Source organism: Amphiura filiformis, chromosome 17, assembly GCF_039555335.1.
Source record: "Amphiura filiformis chromosome 17, Afil_fr2py, whole genome shotgun sequence".
Lineage (NCBI taxonomy): Eukaryota > Metazoa > Echinodermata > Ophiuroidea > Amphilepidida > Amphiuridae > Amphiura > Amphiura filiformis.
In genome coordinates this window covers 22,119,873-22,142,739 of record NC_092644.1, presented here as the reverse complement: position 1 = coordinate 22,142,739, position 22,867 = coordinate 22,119,873, and the positions used below count along the sequence as shown (strand labels likewise).

Genomic DNA, 22,867 nt, shown 5'->3' with positions numbered 1-22,867 from the left:
AATTTCTTTCATTGAATCATGTAGTACGTGTAGCGACTCGGATGGTTTTTGATTCTCTCAAATTGGCACAAAATCTAGGCCCTGTTACCCATCAATATCCAGTCAACACCACAGCAGCTGAAAGGAGTATCCCATCATGCATTGCAGTATATCTGCATGCCCCATAGCAAATGTATACAAAATATAAACAAGAGCTGCTTAGCTATTGAGAGCTATGGATAGTTTCACAATACTTTAGGGGTCATATTTTTGCAAACAAAAGTCTAAGCTTCCCTGATTTAAGCGAGTTATTTAAAGTTTTGTGTACATTTTTATGGCACATTCAGTTCTATTATGGTACCGCAAAGCATAATGGGATACTCCCTTCAGCTGCTGTGAACCAAAACTGCCACTAATTTGAAGATTTATTAAAGGTACAACTATTAATTGTTTTCATTTCAAGAGGATCTAATGTTGAATTGTTGAAATTGAACAATATACCCGCATATTAAGTTTCCGATGATACAGTTCCTTTAGGGACACCCTGTATAAACTGCCAACAAACAAAGTCCCTGGGAATCAATCAATTGTGTTTCTCTATTTACATTGTTAATTAAAAACAATAATATTCTGATATCAAAAATGGGTTTCTCTACTTATATTTACTCATAACAAAATCAAATGTGACAACTTTTGATTTATTTTTAAACTCTGTAAGTACTACTTGTTAAATAGCACTTCAAAACTTTGCACACATATAGACATTTGTAATTAAATTTGGGCAGAATATAATGCATGGCTTGTTTTATTAACCCTAACACTGACCCAGGTTTTTTGTTATCGGAAAGATCCGAATTTTTCAAGAAGAAGAAGAATTTTTGACTTGGCGCCCGATTCGAACCTTTGACCCCCAAGATGCCAACCACACGATCGCGGACCGGAGCTACATGGCTAATTGCTGCCCGCCCGCAATTCCGTGAGCATTTGACACTTAGGGTGATTGCGTCATCTCAGACCCTGGGATGCATGCATGCGCAGAATTTTTCATCGTGGTATTCTGTGGGTTTTTTGGGTGTAAGGGTTAACTTGCAAATTTGAAATCACCAATGTCAGCGGTAATGATGTCAGTTGTTCAACCTAGTTAATGTGATCCTTGGACTACACAATGTTCAGACATTGTTGACAAAGCATTATAGTCCTTGAAATAGATAATGTGAAGGTAATCGATAGGCATGTGTTGAATCAATAATCTTATAATTGAACTCCATATCATACACTATATGGATAAATTAGGGATTCAATCATGTTTCACCGTTGTTTATCACCAATTAACAACGATGCGTCCGTGTCGTCTGCATGGTTTACTTCACGAGGGCAATTTTAACTGCCCAAGCGAAGTAAACCACGCAGACGCGCCGACGCGAAGTTGTTGATCGGTGATGAACAACGGCTATGATTGAATCCTTTCAACAACGATAACAAGCTAAAGATCGTATAATTCACATGATTATTTCCCCTATTATTTCATGAGGAATGTCAGTTAATCATTGACAGTCAGCCTTACAAAAACATCGGTGAGTTCTGTCATACTCGGCAGTGGGGTTTGACTCCCACCCTTTTTATTTTACCCCCAACCTTTTATTGAGGCACCCTTTATACTGAAAATTCCTGACCCCCACGCTTTTTACTGAGGCACCCTTTATACTGAAAATTCTTGACCCCCACCACTTTTTGCTTTTTCCGCTATAACTGACAAAGTCGCACGCAATTTGGTTCGAAGTATCAAGTACGCCGAATTCTGCACCTATTTCACACGTGCGAGTCCGATGTTTTTCTCTCCATTAAGTTGATACATTACGTGAACAATGCAAAAACTACTACTGTACTGTAAAATAAGCATTTTAATGAATAACTGTACTTTTATGGCGTTCAAATGTTGTTCTTGAGACTTTTTACTTTGAGAATGGAGATGGTGATGATGTTTGCAAATCTGTTGATTACTCCACCGTTCCTTTCAAATTTAAGGAAATTGATGAGGATTTCATTCTGAAACAACTTTCCTCACTCCAAACAGGCAAAGCCACCGGCATTGATGACATTAGCTCCGGCTTCTAAAAGCAGGTGCCAACAAGATCTCTAAACCTCTTGCCTACATTTTAAATCTTACCATCCTCACCACCTCCATTCCCAAGGAGTGGAAAAAGGCAATTGTTTCACCCATATTTAAAGCGGGGAAGAAGTCAGATTGCAGCAATTACAGACCTATTTCGGTCCTTCCTGTCATCTCTAAAATTCTTGAGCGTGCTGTCCACACCCAAGTGTATGAATATCTTCAACATAATGGGCTCTTAACAACTGCGCAATCTGGCTTCAGACCCAAACATTCTACACTTACTGCAATAACTGATGTTACTGACTATATTTTTAACAACATGGATAAAGGTGAAGTTACTGGGGCTGTATTTTTAGATTTAAAAAAGCATTCGATCACGGTGTCTCATACTGTTCTCCTTCGCAAACTCTCCTGGTATGGAATCAAAGACACTGAGTTGGGATGGTTTTCAAATTATCTGAAAGGTCGTGAGCAAACAACTCTAATTGATGGTGTGCAATCTGATCCGCAACCAGTAACAGTCGGTGTGCCTCAAGGCTCAATATTGGGGCCCCTTCTTTTTATTTTATTCATAAATGATCTTCCCAACGCAATCAACAAAAGTAAGGTTGTCTTATATGCTGACGACACTGCAGTTTTGTTTAGTTCAAACAATAAGTCTGAAATTGAGCATGGTTTAAACCAAGATCTAGACCATATTTCTAAATGGATGAACACCAACAAATTAACACTTAATGCCTCTAAAACAAAGGTTATGACTTTTGGAACACACCAAAGAACTAGAAAAATGGGTGACTTGGAAATAAAAATCAATAATGAAACTCTTGAGAATGTGAATGAATTTAAATATCTTGGTATGTGGTTTGACCCGCAACTTAAATGGGATAAGCATATTGAAAAAATGGCTGGCAAAATATCACAAAAACTTGGTGTTTTAAAAAGGTTAAGTTGGTATATTGATCAATACACTCGTAATATTTTATGTAATGCTATCATCTTGCCTCACATCGACTACTGTTGTACAATTTGGTCAACTGCCGCAAGTAAATATATTAATCAGATTCAAGTCTTACAGAACAGAGCAGCCAGACTGACTCTTGGGTGTAAAGTTAGGATTTACATGTGAAGGATTTGTACAAACAACTCAATTGGATGAAGGTAAATCAGCGGGCTGATTATTTTAGAATTATTCTCATGTATAAGTGTATTAATAATGTGGCTCCTGAGTACCTGAGGGACAACATTCACTCACAAATAAACATTCACTCATACAACACTAGATTTGTTGCAAATAAAAATGTTTTTCATTCTTCTGTTCATACTGAAACTGGTAAACGTTCCTTCAGGTACTCTGGAACAACAGCATGGAATAACCTCCCTGACAATTTAAAACAAATAAGCAATATTATTAACTTTAAAAAGTCGCTCAAGGAGCACATTTTACAAACCTAACTAGTCTATCCTGTTTATAGTCTCATGTGTTTTAATCTTTTAAATATTTTATGGTATTACTCTGTATATATTATGTAGTTTGTAATTTTATCATATTTATTTGTTTTATATCTTGTATTATTGGTGCAATGACTTTCTAAGTGTATTTTACATTTATTTCCTTGTAAATCATTTGTTTATGTTTTATTGTATCGAGGGCCCCTGTGGAAAGCAGTGCTTGCACTGATCAGGGTTTACCCTCGTTAAAGATGTCATTAAATAAATAAATAAATAAAATAAAATCTTGTCATGAAACTTGACGTACGCTTGTTCAGCGACTATATCCTACTTCTTCCGTGCTGCTTCGCTCAATCAACTATGCATGCTCACTCATATACGATCAATGTAAAGAAAAATAACACGTCATGGAAAATCGGACATTTGCATATGACGTAGGTGTTTTGGCAGCGCTTCCAGGAGGATATTGTGTACATTGCACTGGATTCACGTAAACAAGCGAGCCTGCATCAAATGGAATTTTATCTTGCGACATAGTGTGCAAGTTTTGGTGATTTTTCTTGGAACTATGATTATTTTATCATTCAATAAAAATATACTGTAAGTTGGAAGAAGCCCCACGCTTTTTATTTTAATCCCACGCTTTATATCAGTCCACGCTTTTTACCCAAAAAGTTTAAACCCCACGCTTTCACCAATTTTCAGAATTTCGAACCGGCACGCATTATAAAGCGTGGACTGCCGAGTGTGCTGTTGATATCAGCAATAAAACTGAATAAAACAGCAATCTTCCAAAATACTGAATTCAACTTGTAAGCGTGATACGCACACAGATTCCAGAAATGGTGAATTTTACACGCTCATGCGTAATGCGGATGTGCACTGGCGTTCACGTATACGCTTACTGCAAAAGTGTGGATTCATCATGGATTAACAATGGTTGGCTCCTGCACAAAAGTATAGGAAGAGTTGTTGAATGTGCAATATTGCCTAATTCACCCAATCTATCACAATATTTTCTTCACCTTGGTATCTTCCACTACAATATGCAATAACTCTTCACTAAGGGCTGTGTAATAATTAATAATTATGAGCCTTGAAGAGCGTAAATTGGAGGGGCAAGAATTATTTGGCCAGGGGGGAAATTTTTGGCACACATTCATGGGGCACCTTTTAAATGAAATGCTATAAAGGCTTAGGAAAAACAGTACCGAAATGCTTAAATATGCAAATTTTCCTGGTCGCTGTGCTCGCAATAATATATCTAGACCATTTAAGGTTTGTAAAAATTTGGCATGTGCAAGGGAAGCAAAGATTTTTTGGCAGGCAATGAAGGGGCAGGCAAGCGATTTTTGGAAGGCCGAGAGGGGGGGCAACCATTTTTAGGCACACTGTTTAGAAATATTTCCCCCCTCAGAGACTCATAATTGTTGCAAAATGACCAACTACACCAGTGTGGAATCATGCAACATCCTTGATTAAGTACCATATATTATAGCAATGTACATAAGCCCATAAGCATTCATATCTGAGTATTGTGAATTTGTTCTGGTTCCAGTTTTGTTGTTTTAGACCATATCAAATTGTCAAGCGTGCTAAAGGAGAAGCCAATCATTGCACAACAACTTACACTTCATCAAGCGCTTGGGCGGAAAAAATGTTTTGGTTCTCGTCCACTCCATAGTCAATCTCTGAAATTTGTCAGATTTGGGAGGGTTTTTTTTAGATTTTTCAAAAATTTAAGACTTTGGAATGCTTTCTGCAGACTTTATTAATCCAAATAAGTTTATTAGAGAACAAGGATCACTTCCAAGTCTTTTTGTGGTACTCAGGGGGTTTATCCCTCAGAATCTCACATTTGAAAAAAAGGGCCTGTTCCTTTCCTCAAATGTTGGAAAGATCAAAAACTAAACCACTAACAATGCTAATTTTACATTGGAGAAAAAAAAGCGCCCCCCCTCATCAATTCATGAAAAAATCCTTTTGATCTTTTGACTGAAATAACCAATTTCAAAAATTTAAAAGTTTATTTGAAGGAATAGACAACACTCATACGCACAGCAGAAGTTTCTATTCCTGGTGCCCATGATTCCCTAAATAAAAGGAGACCCCCCACTTCCAGCATCTGTCTCTGGACATGCATCGATCTTTTACATCATGAGAAACCTGCGATCTGTTATTTAAATGTGCCAACCACTTTTAAGTTCTCTGCCAGAGGTGAATTGTAAGGTCATCTGTTACATGTATCATTTGCACAGAGCTTTGAAAGGCTAGGATAGACCTAAATACATGTATGTATATGTACATGTACATGAATGACTGTGTTACAAGCAAAATGAGTCATACACACAGTGTATGTAAGAGCAAAAACTTATTCAGTTTCTATTTTCGCTACATTTAGGTTTATTTTCAGTAAACTTTGTGGAATCAATGTGTGTGCAATGAGCTCTTCCATTTGAAATCCATACATACCCTACATACCCTATGGAAGATATGATCTTTATCTTCCACTCAGGGAGTGTGTATTTCTAATACTAGTAATAGGGGTTACCTGCATGGGTGCTTTCATTTGAGAGATTAAAGTTATGTCTTCTATTTTAGTATTATAGGGGGTGTATGGATTTCAAACTGGAATAGCCTATTTGTACTACATGTAGGAATAAAACTGCTTCAATTGCATTAATTATGTCACTCACTAAACTTCTCCTGATAATATTGCTAAACAACATTGTGGTCACTAATTTCACTGATTTCAAAAGATAAAAAAAATTATAGTTTGATGTGATCCAATAAACTTTATATTATATAGAGTCCTAACCATTTACAGAGTGCTAAGGGGCTGTGCAATAATTATGAGCCCTGGGGGGAGGGTAAAATTGGGGGGGGGGGCAAGAAATTTTTGGCAAGCGATTTTTTTTGCACGCATTCACGGGCGCCTTTTTAATAAAACGCTCTAAAAGGCTTAGGAAAACGGTACGGAAACGCTTAAATATGCAAATTTTCCTGCGCGCTGCGCTCGCAACATACATCTAGACCATTTAAAGTTTGGAATGTTTGAAAAATTTGGCATGTTAAGGGGGGGCAAGCGATTTTTGGCGGGGGCAAGCGATTTTTGGCGAGCCGTTCGGAAATTTTACCCCCCCCCCCCGGGGGCTGATAATTATTGCACAGCCCCTAACTATTTATCTAAAACCAAATGTTTTCCATAGTTGGCTGCATGATCACAAATTCACACATCATAATACGGTGTATTATAATGCATTTCCCTTCACTTCCAATTTGTTGTACATGCTATATCAATATGTGAAAATTGGTACAATTAGGCTGTTCCATTTAAAATCCATACACCCTCTGGAATACATGACCTTTTAAAATCTCCTACACAGGAGTACATATTTATAAATGGAGTCACCCATTCAGGTAAACCTATTTAAAATTCACACTCCCTGTGTGAAAGATTAAGGTCATGTCTTCCATAGGTGTATATAATGGATATTCACACAGGGATGTCTCATGCTGCTTAGGCAAAACATCTCAAAACTTGAGTTTTTTTCCTTCTGCGTGAATACACCAACATTGAACTTCACACATATAAACTGGCTTTGCCTGCTTCAGGAAATAATGTTCAGACAAAACATCTCAAAGCTTGAGTTTTTGGTTTTTGTTTAGATACACAATATTGAACTTCAGACAGGATTGGCTCTGCCTGCTGTGGAAAGATGTTGGCACAAGAAATCTTTTAAAAAGCTTAAGAGTTTGGTTTCTGTGTGAATACACCTACATTGAACTGGCTATGCCTGCCGTGGTGGCAAAATGTTGGTCCAAGACATCTTAAAATTTAAACCTTGAGTTTTTGGTTTCTGTGTGAAAACACCAACATTGAACTTCACACAGGACTGGCTATGCTTGCCGTGGTGGGAAAATGTTGGTCCAAGACATCTGAAGACTTAAACCTTGAGTTTTTGGTTTCTGTGTGAATACACCAACATTGAACTTCACACACAGGAATGGCTCTGCCTGCTGAGATAATATGCTGGATATGTAAAATGATAAACAAGCTTTATGACAAGGTCCACAAATGTCGGCCTGGTTTTAGATAAAGATGTAAAAGACCTCCAGTGATGCCAACTATGTATTTTTTAAACTATGCAATTGGGCTATTTAAGGGTTTGTTTCCAGTGCCCTTAAGGTTGGTCTGAACCTGGGAATTATGAAAACTTTTGGGCCTCATAACTGCTAAATTGCTGGCCTTAGAAAGTAAATGTATACATATTTAGAATGGCAAACACGTGATGAATTCATCAGTGACATCACACTTTGGAAAACATGATCTGTTTTGGATAAAATGCCAAATTGAGAGGGTTTTGGGTGTAAAAGGGACACAGGCAAGGGGGTACTCAGTACAAATGACCATATGGGGATTGGGGAGGTGCTGCAATCATGGGTAGCATTTTTAGCCTTTTGGTATATCAATGACCCCTTTTTCAAGGGCAATTTTGGTATATGGATAGGTACTTTTTTTTTCCAAAATTTTCTCAATTTTTTTCCTCTATTTTTTCGGAAAATAGAAGAATTTTGCCTCACTGTAGCCAACATTTTTGAAATTTCCCTAAGATATGGAGGAAAATTGTTTAAACTATGACAATTTGTGTAAAATTTTGCTGAAATTTTGGTATATCGATGGGTCCATATTTCTTGAAAAATTGGAATATTGATGGGTCCCCTTTCAAATTCTCAGCGCACACCCTACCCAAACCAAATTTTAGTACCCCTTTCCGCACTGAACACTTAGAATTGGGCTACTTGAGACTCAAAAGCTGCAGTCGACATGTCTGATCAGCACTTTGTAAGGTACCAGTATTGAGAAGTTTTGGCAACAGTGAAGGCCTCAAGTAGCTATGATGTATTAATACTCAAACTTGATGCTGTTTATTGTTTTAAATTCCAGGAATAGATAATGACGGTTTAAGCCTTGGTGCAAACTAACCTAATCATATACATCACATTTCAGAGGCTGTTGTCGAAATGATTTGTTGAAAAATGTGTTCATTTTTTTTATAAAAGGAAAAAAATGTTTACTTTTTTTGTGGATTTCATGAATATTACTTGAATTTCCAAGTCTTGATCATTTTATTCACAGAATATTGATAGACCGCTTTTATTGCAAGATGTTCCCATCTTGTATGACCTTTCGACCTCAAATTACCTCTGCTTGCTCTTTAACACGTTCCCTTCCTCAGGATAATGTCCACCAAGTTTCACTCCACTGAAGTTGCATCAAAATCAACCTTATTCTGTGGACAAAGGACCTACATGTAATGGGCTATTCCATCTAAAATCCACACTACCCCTGTGAAAGATTTTGGAAATATCTTCCACAAGGGGAATATGAATTTCAAATGGAATGAGCACATTAGCAGCTCCATTTGTAACTCACCCTCCCTCTGTGGAAGATTCAGGTTGAATCTTTCTCAGATGGTGTATGAAATTCAAATGGAGCTGCCTAATGTGTTCAGTCCATTTGAAATTCATACTCCCTCTGTGAAAGATATTTCCAAAATCTCCCACAGGGGTAGTGTGGATTTCAAGTGGAATAGTCCAATGCATGCACCAAAGGTTAAGTACCCTAAACTGTACCACACTCCCAAGAAAGGGCTGTTATTACAAGAAAAAGTACTTACACAAGTGAGAATTGATTGTTGTGATCAGGTAGGATAGAAATACAAGCTTCTTTGATATCCATAACTCCCATTGGCTGTTGGCTGGCATCATTATCTGATTTGAAGTACAGAAGCTGGCAGTTAGCCTCATCCAAAACAAACCAGTAGCGCTTCTTTTTCAAACGTCCTATTGCTGCAGCCAGAGCTGGAAAATTGAGAAATGAAAATAAAAATTACAATAACATCAAAATTATCAATTATCAAAACAAAATGTTAAATTTTTTTTTTAATTTAATTAATTAATTAAGAATAAATAAATATAAAAACATCTGCTCTGAAGTAGAGAATTGGCATTGGCCTCAAGCAATGCAAACCAGTAGCAGTGGCGTAGCTAGGGGTTGTGGCGCCCAGGGCTAAGGATACATAATGGCACCCCTCCCCAATTTTAGAAACAAGTACATGCGGAGTGCATGAAAATTTGCACAGATAGGGCCTTTAGTATTACTCATTAATTTTGGTTATAATGAAGTTGAATATCGGTCTTAAACTGATCTTTCATATGATTTTGTGCTGAAATGCGCACACAACTAGCTAGAAGGGTGCACAGAATTGATACTGAACTGGTCAAATCGGCGCCCCCAAGGGTGGTGCCCAGGGTACGTGCCCCCCCACTGACCAGTAGTGCTTCTTTTTCAAACATCCTACATTGTTATACCCAGAACTGGAAAATTGAGAAATCTATGTTAACTGCAAAGGAATTTGTTTTGAAGAAGATTTTACCACTACTGATAAATTCAGTAAAATACACACATGTTTTAACAGTTGGCTCCAGCATTGAAATTAGCCTTTAGTGGTGTTCTCCACAAGACAGTGGTGGGTTCTATAATGCCCACCAGCACCTACCATTGCTACAACCCTGATGAACCAGGCTTGATGACAGTGGGCTTTAATGCCTACCACCACCCACCATAGCTAGAACCTTGATGAACAAGGCTTGATGATAGTGTGCTCTAATGTCTACCACCTCCCACCATCATCAATAATAGCTACAACCCTGACGAAACAAAGCTTGATGACAGTGGGCTCTAATGTCTACCACCACCAACCATAGCTACAACCCTCATGAACAAAGCTTGATGAGAGTGGTCTCTAATGCCTACCACCACCGGGACCACCACCCACCATAGCTTAGCTACAACCCTTACATGTATGAACATTGAAGATGCAAATATCACCTTTATTTGGATTTGTTTTCAGGAAAATTACAAATAATTGACGATGCATACCTCCACCAGGTCTGTGTTGTAAATACCCAGCTCGAATCACCTTCTTGCTCTCCATGCTATATCTTCACAACTCTTTGCTGCGATGATATGCTTCTTGGTTACCAGGTTTCACTCCATATTCTGTCACAATATCGTATGGGCATCACAAACATCCATTCTACAAGTAAAAACAATACATAAATTCATACAAAAACAGGTCTTGAAATTAGGCCTTAAAAAAGTTTGTATTGCACTTTTCAACCAACCCACAAATCTGAAAAATTAGGGTCATATCAGGTTTTTCTTCCATATTTGAATTTTCATATTTTTGGTATAAAATTTGCAAAATTGTCTGTTTGCAATTCCTACCACACAACTTTGATATTAAAAAAACAGGTCTGACAAACTCTGTTCGTCATCATATTTTACAGTGAACTTTCATTTTTTAACATTGTAATTTGTATGTGGTAATTTTTAAAAAACAAATTAACCAACCAACGCTGACTTGGAACTTTATTAGGACAATGCAACTGTTTTAGGCCTTATTTTACTTAGTTTTACTGGGTTGGTTGATTGACTGCATAAACAATTGTTATTCACTTCTTTTTGAATATTCGCTGCAAAATACATCATCAACATACACAATTTTTCTTGGGTGTATATAATACAAATTTATAGCAAAACACATGTCTGGAGCATATCACTGCAATAAAGACCACTGACAAAAATATGATATGTTGACAGTGAATAACAATCCTCCCCAGATAATAATGTGTAGGCCTATACCAGGCCCATACACAGGGGGGTGCGGGGGTACGGCTGCACCCCCTCCCCCCACCCAAATCTGAAAAAGTACACAAAAATGACCTGGCCTATACCATCTGTAAAGTTATAAACAAATGAAATTAGGACAGTTGAATAAAGTCTACTACAAATAGAGACTTGGGGTACCATTCTCATCATGTGGATTGTAGGCAGTTTGCAACACAGACCCCTGAGGGGAGTATTCAAGTTTGATTTGGGGGTACTCAAGTTTGGAAATAACATGGAAAAAACAGTGGCATTTTCAAACTCAAGTTTGGTTTATTTTCCAAGAAATTTGGACCCATCGCTGGAGCAAAAGTGTAAATTATTGAGCAAATTGCTACAGTTTTGACACCTTTTTATCAACAGTGTGGCAAAATTGGGATATTTTCTGGGAAAAAATTGGGAACGTTTTGAAATATGACCCAACCATATACCAAATATGGCATTAGAAAAGGGTTCAATGATATAGCAAATGACCGAAAATGCACCCATTTTACAGCACATCCCATATCATATGATATGGTCATAATTAATTGCATATCCCCCCTGGACAGTGGGCACACTGGCACAGACCCTAGAGGAAATCTGGGATTGCAACTAATATGCTGCTTCTTGCAGTCTAGGTTATATAGTATGGTCATTTCGATCCAGGATCTCTGGTTCCATTACAACAATCCTCTGCCTTAGGACTCGTCAGTTTTATAAGATTAATAGTGTTAAATTTCCTGTGTCGCATATATACAATTTCGTGACATACATGACCAAGCTTGTGTCCACAACTATCCAGACAGTTCTGCATGCCTAGTACGCTTCGACATAAAAAGTCAGGAATCAAGATCAGGATTAAAATATTAAGAGCTATCTCAAGAACCACTGAGCCAATAATGGGCTTGTTTGTACTCCGGGTTGCACTGATCACTTTATTGCATTTTTCATACCGGTTACAATTAAAGGTGAAAATGTACAATGCTGAAATGTTTGAATTTTAACCCACAAATGAATTTCTTTGCTAACTCAAACCTCCCCAAAAACAAATTCCAACCTTCCACCAAAACCATGCCACAATAAGAACACTTCAACCCCCTAACCTAAGGACAGGGAAAATGTGTGATGCGCAAAAAATGCCAAAAATTGCGCATTTTTGGTACAATCGTGCATTTTAGGTCCGACCGCGAATTGTAAGATTTGCCCAAAATAACCATTTTCAAGTACTCATTTTCCAAAAACTTGGAAGTTTTCACTAAAATCAAAGAATCCATAATGATCTGCAATGCAAACCATGTTAAAAAAAAAGTATAGAAAATAGGCCGTCGCAAAAATTTGCAAGAAACTATAGAAGAAAAACAATAAAAAAATTTTAATATTGCATATATTTGAACTTTTTGGGGAGAAAAATCATGCATTTTGGTAAAATGTGCAATTTTTCAAAAACTGGCTCACACATTTTACTCTCAAAAATAGTGCATTTTCCCTATTCCACCTCCAATAGTGTCATTGAATTGAAAATTGGCCTAGTAAACACAAAATGTCACCTTTACTTTGGGCTAAAGTAAAATACATACATGTACTGTAAAACTGAAAATTTTGAACATGTTGATATGCCACTGAAAATGTAAAATACCTGAACCAGTGAGCCTTCTCCCGAAAGGATATTTACAAAGACCACATGTACACTGATTCTTAGTCTAAGCCAATGACGTTGAAAAACATAGATCGCTGAGCTCGAGCTGGTACGTTGCCGTTTCATTGACAATCACACACTGAATAAGCCATTATGAAATGAAGGGACCTAACAAAATCAGCATCAAATACAACTAAAATGGAAACTGAATTTACTCTAGCATGTATGGATTAATAAAATTAAATAAATTACTTGTTTTAGCATATTCAACTTTACTGTGTACCATTTTTTTATGAAAAATTTGCTGAATAATAAAGGCAAGCACGCTCCTAAATCTAGTTCATTAAGCCCGTTGCCATGCAGCGCTACAGGAACAGCGACTGAAGGCGAAATTTAAGTAAAGTGGTAGAGTTGTTTAGCGTGGCAACACTGATGAAATACCAGATTCAGGCGTGTTTGCCTTTATAATTCAGCAATTTTTTGATAAAGTAAACTGGGAAATTTAATTCGTTTTAATGATTTGTTCAACTTTGTGATCTATACAGCACCCAAACCGGGACCCAAACCTGCTTCACAGATTCGGCGAGCAGGACACTCTATCCTTTCTACCTCATTGGTCTAAGCAGATTACAATGTGTAGAAGTTGAGAGAGAACAACAGGTATAGAAAAACCATGACAACAACACTAAAGGAAGAGGTGACAAAAAAAGCACAATTCTTATTGGAATGTATGTTTCACTTGTTAGCAAACCCATGTGCATGTTAATTGCTAATCCTTATAGTGTAATAAGTTGCTGTGTACTGTGTGCCAACCTTCACTTTTTGTCTTCTTGATGATTCAAGTACATGTATGGCTCATCATGCGCTTACTTGAAGTTACTTCCCAACCCAACTGAGTGTTTATGGTGTCTTGTGGCAACCCTCCATAAGTCTTAAATGCTGCAAGTATGGCTCATCAGTTAAAATTGGGTGCTTATGGTGCCGTGTGGCAACCTAGTCTTAAATGATACAAGTATGGCTCATCAGTAACAATTGGGTGCTTATGGTGTCTTGTGGCAACACTCCATAAGTCTTAAATGATACATAGTATGCCTCATCAGTTACAATTGGGTGCTTAAATGGTGTTGTGTGGCAACCCTTAGTACGTCTTCTGATAATAGTAACAAGACAGCATCATGACTCATCATGGGTGTTTATGGTGTTGTATGGCAACCTTACATAAGTCTTCTGATGATACAAGAGTAACCCTTAGTAAGTCTTCTGATGAGTAAAAAGACAGCATCATGGCTCATCAGTTGCTTACTTCAACCCAATTGGGTGTTTATAGTGTTGTGTGGCAACCTTCCATAAGTCTAAAATGATACAAGTATGGCTCATCAATTACAATTGGGTGCTTTATGGTGTTGTGCAGCAACCCTTCATAAGTCTTCCGATGATACAAGAGTAACAAGACAGCATCATGGCTCATCAGTTGCCTACTTCTCAACCCAATTGGGTGTTTATGATGTTGTGTAGCAAGTAGCAACCCTTCATAAGTCTTAAATGATACAAGTATAATGGCTCATCAGTTACAATTGGGTGTTTAAATGGTGTTGTGTGGCAACCCTTATTAAGTCTTCTGATGATAGTAACAAGACAGCATCATGGCTCATCAGTTGCTTACTTCAACCCAATTGGGTGTTTATGGTGTTGTGTGGCAACCTTCCATAAGTCTTCTGATGATACAAGAGTAACCCTTAGTAAGTCTTCTGATGATACACGAGTAACCCTTAGTAAGTCTTCTGATGATACACTAGTAACAAGACAGCATCATGGCTCATCAGTTGCTTACTTCAACCCAATTGGGTGTTTATGGTGTTGTGTGGCAACTTTCCATCTTCTGATGATATTGTATGTCTCATCAGCTGCCTCTTTGCCAAGCGGAAATACAATGACAGTAAACGTTGCAAGCCAAGGGGGGAACATTGATAGGCGTTTATCATTTCCTGCCACAACTTGGCACTGAACTTGTCTGGAATTTTTCTTCAAACTCAACAGTTAGTACGTAACAAATTAAAATCTAGTTTTCTAGTGTGACAGAGTAGTATGCCATATCAGTTGATATCACCAACATTACATTAGGCTAATGAAATGAAATGATTAGTTTCCCATCACATTTTTTTCAGTTCATGATTTCATTATTCATTATTTTGGAAAGTTTCATGGCTATTACCTACATGTATATTGTTGATTATTCAATTCAAATTCAATTTTGATTATTTCCATCTCAATTTTCAGATAATTAATGTTTTTAATGAAAATAATGAAAAGGTGATGCGGGCGGGGGACAAGAAACTAAGAATCAATGTTCATTAGCCTTATGTTCACATCCAAAAAAGAAAGTCCAAAGTTGTTTGAGGAATCTTGTAATTTTGAGCACAATCAATTATATAAAAGCAGTACATTGTTAAATAGATAAGACCATCAGGAGAATTTTGTTAGCTGCAGTACAATTTTTCCACCAATTTAAAATATGTGGTTTAGAGGAACATTAAGAGATTTTGAGTTAAAATTGTTTGAATGATAACACAAGTTTCAAAATTTAATACCGTAACCACTCGGGTATAAGCCCACCTTCAGGTATAAGCCCACCCCCTGTTTTTCAAAACATTCTGGGAACAAGGGTGCACTCGGCTATAAGCCCAGTACTAAATTTTGGCCAAGTTCTTAAATCAAATCAATGCTTTTCTCTCACATTTAAGAACAAATATCAGTTGATAATTAACATTCCACACTTACAAATTTTAAGAAATTGACATAGATGATAGAAATTACTGCCAGTACATTGGGCATATACAAATGGGGATGATTTTTCTTATTTCTAAATTCAAGTACTAGCCCCTCCCCGGTTATAAGCCCACTCCCATTTTTGAAGTGAAATCTGCCACCTAGGGGGTGGGCTTATACCAGTGGTTACGGTAATTTTTGGCATATCAATCCATGGATTATATAATTTGTCTTAAAGCGCCTTCCAAGGAATCAGTCAGTCGGTAGGTTGTTTGTTTACTCTCCATTTTAGCGGGGGGTTTTAAAATTGAGAGGAAAAGTGTTACAATGTAAAAACAGCACCTTGAGTGTAAATTTTTTTTTAATGCAAAATTTCATGCTCGCTCGCTTGCCTTATAAGACAAAAATGAGAAAAATATGAGCTTTCACCTGATACCAAAATCTGCATTCTGTTGGGGCAAAGTGGGGGATGAGCCTGTCATCAGGTCACCCACTTTTAAATGACAATGTGGACAATGATGTATATAAAACATATGCACACTCAGACCATAGATACTAAAAATAAACTCATTATCAAATGCTTCACTAAACAAATGAGACAGAAACTTATCTCTAAGAATTCAAAACTGAAAGAAAATATGCCATGGTTTTAATTGTTTTCAAATTTTGAGTTTGTAGTTTCTGTATTGATGTACATATCCAGGCCTGCAAATGCTCAGATGACGAGTCTTTGTATTATTATAATCATAACTAGATGTTATTTTAAATGATATTTAAATATTACTGTAAACAAATGTGTGCAAAATGTCTGACATGCCTGGAAAATTGCCCCCCCCCCCCCACCCATTTGTTAAGCCTTGAAAAGCAAACAAACCATTTTACTCACCCATATTAAGGGCTCGGATAGCGGCTTTTTCACATATATTTTTTGTGGGACCCGAGAGCACATTAGACATATTTTTGCATCTTGAATATGAGGAATGTCCTCCTGATATGAAATAATTTGATTTTTTTAAATTTGCGATATAAATATTCATTTTATCAGTACCAGTTTTAAAATGGTTGTTTTTCCTGTATACTTGGTTTTCAACTTCATCGAGAGAAAAATATCTCAGAGCTGTGCAGAAACAGGTCTTCATGATAATTGCCAAATTTGACATACTTCCACATACGAATCAAATTGAGTCACCTGACAATTACAATGTATGAGAATCTGACTCAGAGCTATAGTGATTGCTCCCCATCACTCCCCTCAAATAAAGCTGAGGAGAGCTTTTTATTGCTCGCCTAGCACCTTTGGTGTAACAATAATAACCACATATATGCGACACGATCTGGTCCATGAGGGCCAAAGGCTGAAACTGAGATAAAGGTAAAAATATGGAGTAAAAAAACAATAAAATACATAAGAAAATAGACATAACTTTATAACCAAGTATGCTAGACCTTTGGTGTTTTCAGTAAATAATAGCCTATTGTACATGTATGTATATTATAATGTAATAATTACAGTAACTCAATTTTCAAAAATGCCTCCTTTGGCCCCCATGGACCAGATCGTGCCACATACAGTACAGGAAAAATGCTCTCCTAATGCTCTCCTGTAGCACTCAAGGAGAGCGATTAAAAGCTCCCAGCTACAAATTTCAAACGGCAAAGCCTAAGATTTGCCATGAAAATGTGAAGGCGGATAGTAAATTATAGCTCTTAGTAGACACCGAGATGATAATGTAGGGCTGCTAAGAATACGCAATTGCGTTATTTGCGCCGCAATTTGCGTATTTGCGATGTTAGGTCCAGGGACTCTCCAAAAAAATTAAAAAACGAAAAAAAAAAAAAAAATTTAGATTTTATGCGTTTTTGGCGGAAATCGCGGTTTTTGCGTTTTTGAAAATCGAAGTGCATTTTTGGCCTCCAAAATCGCATATTCTTAGCAGGCCTATGATAATGCAAAATATCGGAACCCTTAGCCAGATAGGTACAACCGGACATGGTTAATTAACATGCAGGAAATGGTATTGATGTTTCTTTTACCATCAGTTTTTCAGAGGCTTTTCGTGACATTTTTGGGAAAATTGTAAAAAAAAACCCTTTTTTCAATAAACAAAAGTTCTAAGGTCGGCACTGCTGAGATGGTCAGCCGGACGGACAAGCAGGGTTGTCACCAGGACCAAAGAAGTACTGGTTAAAATATTGAAGGCGAAGCGTAGCGAGCGAAGCTCACGCGCCTAGCACTATCTTTTTAGTGAAAGCTAGGGATCGGGGAATAGGCTTTGAGGGTACCACCCCCTAAAAATTTTTTTTGCTCTTTTTATGATGAAATATCATCATCCACTTCCGGAAAAAAAAAGAAATAAACATTTTTATATTTTTTTTTTATCATTTTATTTTGATTTTTTTTTAGTGCCGGACGGCCCCGTCCAGTGCCATCCAGCGTAGTGACCACCCTGGGACAAGCCAACAATTGTCTTTTTTCTTAGCCACAAATTTGCTCAACCATAGTTCACATTACGCTACCCAATCCAGTACGAAACAAGTCCACATCAATTCAGTCTTTCAGAGTTCAGATTACTGTTTTGGCATACATCTCCTGTCCACACTAAAATATGGGACCAAGGTTGTGTTCAGCAAAGGCAAAGCCACCTGCTTCAATGAACAGTTCTGCTATTTTACATGTGAAGAAGATGTACTAGCACAATTCCTGACTTGGACACTTCAGAGTATCTCACAGCTGATCACATCAATGTAATTTGTGAAGGCATCCTTAAGCTCCTGAAGTCATTAAAAACCAACAAGGCCACAAGACCGGATGCAAGTTCAGCTCAGATACTAAAAGATCTTTCTGAGGAAATAGCTCTATTATTCCAATATTAATATATAGCTCTATATTCCCACAATCTTTAAACACTGGTGATGAATTGCCTTGAGACTGCAAGATGGCAAACATATCCCTGTTCTACAAAAATGGGCGACCGTAGCTAACTTCCGTCCAGTTTCCATTACTTCCGTCTGTTCCAGATCATTGAACGTATATTATATCCAGCCATGAATAATGGACCATTACGATAGCAACAATATTCTCATCGACACACAACATGGATCTAAACCAGGCAGCATAGTTGGTAACCCACGCTTTAGAAAGGGTGGGTTTGAAGGGTCCACAAAATGCCTAAAAGGGTCGGTTTGATCAATATCTGGTTAAAATGTGTGTCCTAATATAAAGTCGACAATTGCAATCTCAAAGCTTACTGTATATTTCCGATTGAACGACACTAAATGAAACACACAAAAAATATTGAAATCCCATTCTGTTTGGCCATCTAAAACTTCAATATGTAATTCTCTTTGGATGCAAATCTGCACCTCCTGGACAACCATACCACGCTTAGAAAGGGTGGGTTTCGGAGTTTTGGTATAAAGGGTATAAAATAAAAAGGGTGGGTTTCGGAGTTTTGGTATAAAGGGTATAAAATAAAAAGGGTGGGTTTGAAATAAAAAGGGTGGATTTTTATTACCACTGGCCAACTATGGGCAGATCATGTGAGACACAATTGACTATCACTTGCAATGACTTGCCAAGCTCACAGAAGAGAGAGCAGGTTGACGCCATATAGTCCTGGACTTCTCTAAGGCGTTTGGACATGTGCGACACCAGTAGCTGATCAGAAAACTGCACCATTTCGGAGTCATGGATGCCCACCAGCTGTGGATTAACAATTGTCTTACTAATCAGTCCCAGCGTGTAGTGGTTGATAAAGAGGCATCCAACTGGGTACATTGTACCAGTAACATCAGGTGTTCCCCAATGCACAATGTTGGGCCCTTTGCTATGTCTGAGCTTCATCAACCATTTCCCATTTGGAACAACATCAGGCTTTTTGCAGATGACTGCTTGATCGGACCATCAATAACAGCAATGACTCAGCAGCCTTCATCATTGTTGGTTCACCACATGGAAAATGAAGTTCAACATCGACAAGTGCCATACCATCTGTTTCACTCTCTGGGTAACTAAATCAATGCCTACTATCAAATGGGGAATGCACAGGGAACAGTCCGGAACACGTTTGATGTCGCGCATAAAATATGATGATTTACGCTTAAATTTAAAAGGAACCTTGCAAAATATTATATGAAATGAGCTCTGACAATTAGCAGTGTTAGTTTAAAAACATCCATAGTTTATAGCTTCACATGCACAGACTACTACAGAGCATGTATCAAAAGTTGAAGTCCCCATGCATTGTATGCTGTGAATTCTCACATATTCATGAGGGCCGATTGTTTGATCATGCCGTATCTAACAATCACGCAAGTGTTGTGTGCCTTCGCATATATGCCATAGAGCGTAAAAATACGCGGAAAGTGCATAGCAGTTTTTCCTGTCGCATTTCATGCAACAATGGGCCCTCATTATCAAGTGATGCTGAAACTATGACTGCAGGGTTGTAGCTACAGTAACTACTGCACTGAAAATTCAGCAACTCAAGGCAAGTAGTTATTGATTTATTGATCAAATATTGGTTTTCCCTCATTTTTTGACTGTAACTCCACATCTGTTGTCTGTGCTGAAATAAAATTTCCAGTGCAGTAGTTGTAGTCCTTGCCCCTATAATATACATATCTTACTTGTCACCAATGCGCTATAATTTTTGAGAAAAATGCAAAAATAGGCACAAAATTTGGCAGGGGTGTAGTACCCCCTTAAGATATTGCAAATTGTGAATACGATAAAACACAATTTATAGTTCTGAAGCTATCTAGGCGTATGGTTGCATGATGAGGTCTTCCACCTGTCTCTATTATTTCAAATAGATACATGCATGACAATATAAATCCCAGCCCACTCTGAATACCGATGTGTTGAAACAGCGTGCAAGCAAATTATGCTCTGCGAACAAAATAGCCTGACAATCGACTAGAGACTATTAACACTAACAAATCATATCAGGTCATGGGGTTATGTCATCTCATTAACTCAAAAAAAAAAACAAGTGCGAAGTTTGTTTCTCCACTCAAGCGATAGGCAGTGCTCGGAGGCATGGTTCGGGGATCGAACATACAACATTTTGTTTTCAATTTGCCTGCATATTTTGAAGATCGGTCAATGTAATAATGGCTGGGCACAGATATCGCTGTGCAAATTCTGAATTGCACAGAAAACATTATTTTTTTACACGATTGTAATGTACTTTTAAGTCAATAAAGATACTCTGCAAAAATCAAGAAAGGTGCTGTAGTTTTGTCAAAATCCGAGATTTTGAATAAAACTATGGAACCGGCGTTTTATTATTACGATGGAAATATTAGTCGAACACGTATGCACAGTACGTACACAGCGTGCGGGATACACACACACCCACCCCCCCGAGGATCGTACCGTATACAACGGCGGGATCCCCGGGAGTAACATGCATGGGCGCTAGCCGCTAGTTGTAAATTCCAATTTTCTATGCTTTACCTCACTTGTTGGGCTCAAAATTAAAAGGGGACATATCGACAGTAAAAGCTTGTTCGAAAAGTTCATACCGGTACATCAAAGTATGTGTGAACAAAAGATAGCTTGTGATACAAAAGTGCAAGGTTATTTGTTCTCATGTCACATACCGTACCTTGTTTGGCACATGCGCATAAGGCCAATTACAATTCTCGCTATTCGCAATAAGGGCGCCGCCAGCGGTTTGCGATGTATCATGGGAAAAATCGTGATGTATCATGGGAAAAGGGCGACATCCTAGTCCGCGCAATACGAATATTACCATGCTATTACATAGGAACACGTGACAATATTTTTTAGTTTATCAATATAACGGTATTACACGCAAATCGATAGAGAAAAAAATAATTGTGCACATTTCAAATCACATTATTAAAGGTGAACCTCATTGAAAATAAAGTTATATATCAATGGAAAGCTTATGATGCCAGGAAGCAGAAAAGAATATTTTTTATTTGCCTAACGCACCAGGATAGACATAATCTCCATGCAAAGATTGGATATTGGCACCCCCCCTAAATTACAAAACGAAATCGTTCAAATTGGGCGCTTTTCGATGATGGCGTCAACACGGGACACACAGTTACTTCCGGTTTGATTGTAAACACAATGTCCATGCATTACTGTGGCATGCATCGGGCCAATGCACAAACTCAGTCATTGCCAACTTACTTTACATGAAAAATATCTTCAATAAAATAAGAATAACATGAAGGAAACATCATGATCAAATCAAGAATGAAGTTCCTGAATAAAGTGTGTGGATTACAAAATGGGAAAAGTGCTGGCGGGTGATTTGGGATAGGCCAAGCCATCCACGATATGCAGGGAATATTACAGTAAAGCCGAAGAGCGAAGATTAAGCGAAGAACCGGAATGAAAACAGATTGCAAAAATAACTGCTAGTGCTACCAGTTCAGATCGTCACACCAAGTTGAGATGAACTTATCACAATGAGAAAATGAAGGAATAGAATAAAGTACATATGGGATTTTTAATTATTTCTTAACTTTACAACCGGTCATGTATGATAGGCGAACTCGTAGATACATACGGGCGGGTGAACTCACTCAGTCGCCGAGTGTTCCGTATCCGCGACTGTACGTACTGTACTTGCAGACAAAATGACCGATTTGATATTCACATTCTGATATTTCCAACTTATTGCTACTTCTTCAGCAAAATTTATTCCTGTAGATGTTCCAAATATAAGGGAACGATTGATCAAATCTGCTGAAACACGGCGCAACTTGAACTTGTGCTACCGGAGAGACGAAGCTAGTCGTTGTGTTTGCCCACCTGGATCGGCGCGGCTGCCTGTAATTTCTTCAGCATAAAAGCAGCAATTTACGCATCGTGTTCGGTAATCCATAAAACATGAATGTTTCACTTTTTCAGTACACTGATGGTAGTATCATTAAAAGAATCGTGACACAAGTGACAATATTTTAATTTTATTCAGATTTCAGAATTCCATCAAATAACGGTCTACTAAGCCTAAATTGTATTTATTTTATAATAAAGTATCTGTTTCTTTCAATCGTGATTGTGTGGAAAGAATGTACCGGGAGAATGTATTACCGCAATGCGCTATAATATGAAAACCTTTAATGGGCTGGATTTGATGAAATCGGCGTTTTTTTAATTAATTTTTTGATCACTACAAGACGATATTTTTAAAAATCAGATATTTTTAAATGAATCAAGAAT

General features: G+C 37.6%; 1 protein-coding gene across 1 annotated transcript in view; it reads right to left on the bottom strand.

The window, feature by feature from the left end:
- LOC140138221 (uncharacterized) overlaps window positions 1-22,867 on the bottom strand; it is a 104,164-nt gene that overhangs the window by 78,967 nt on the left and 2,330 nt on the right. The window contains 2 exon segments of the mRNA XM_072160135.1: window positions 9,223-9,406; window positions 10,488-10,644. Of these exon segments, the coding sequence (XP_072016236.1) occupies window positions 9,223-9,406; window positions 10,488-10,542 (239 nt within the window). The 5' untranslated portion in view covers window positions 10,543-10,644.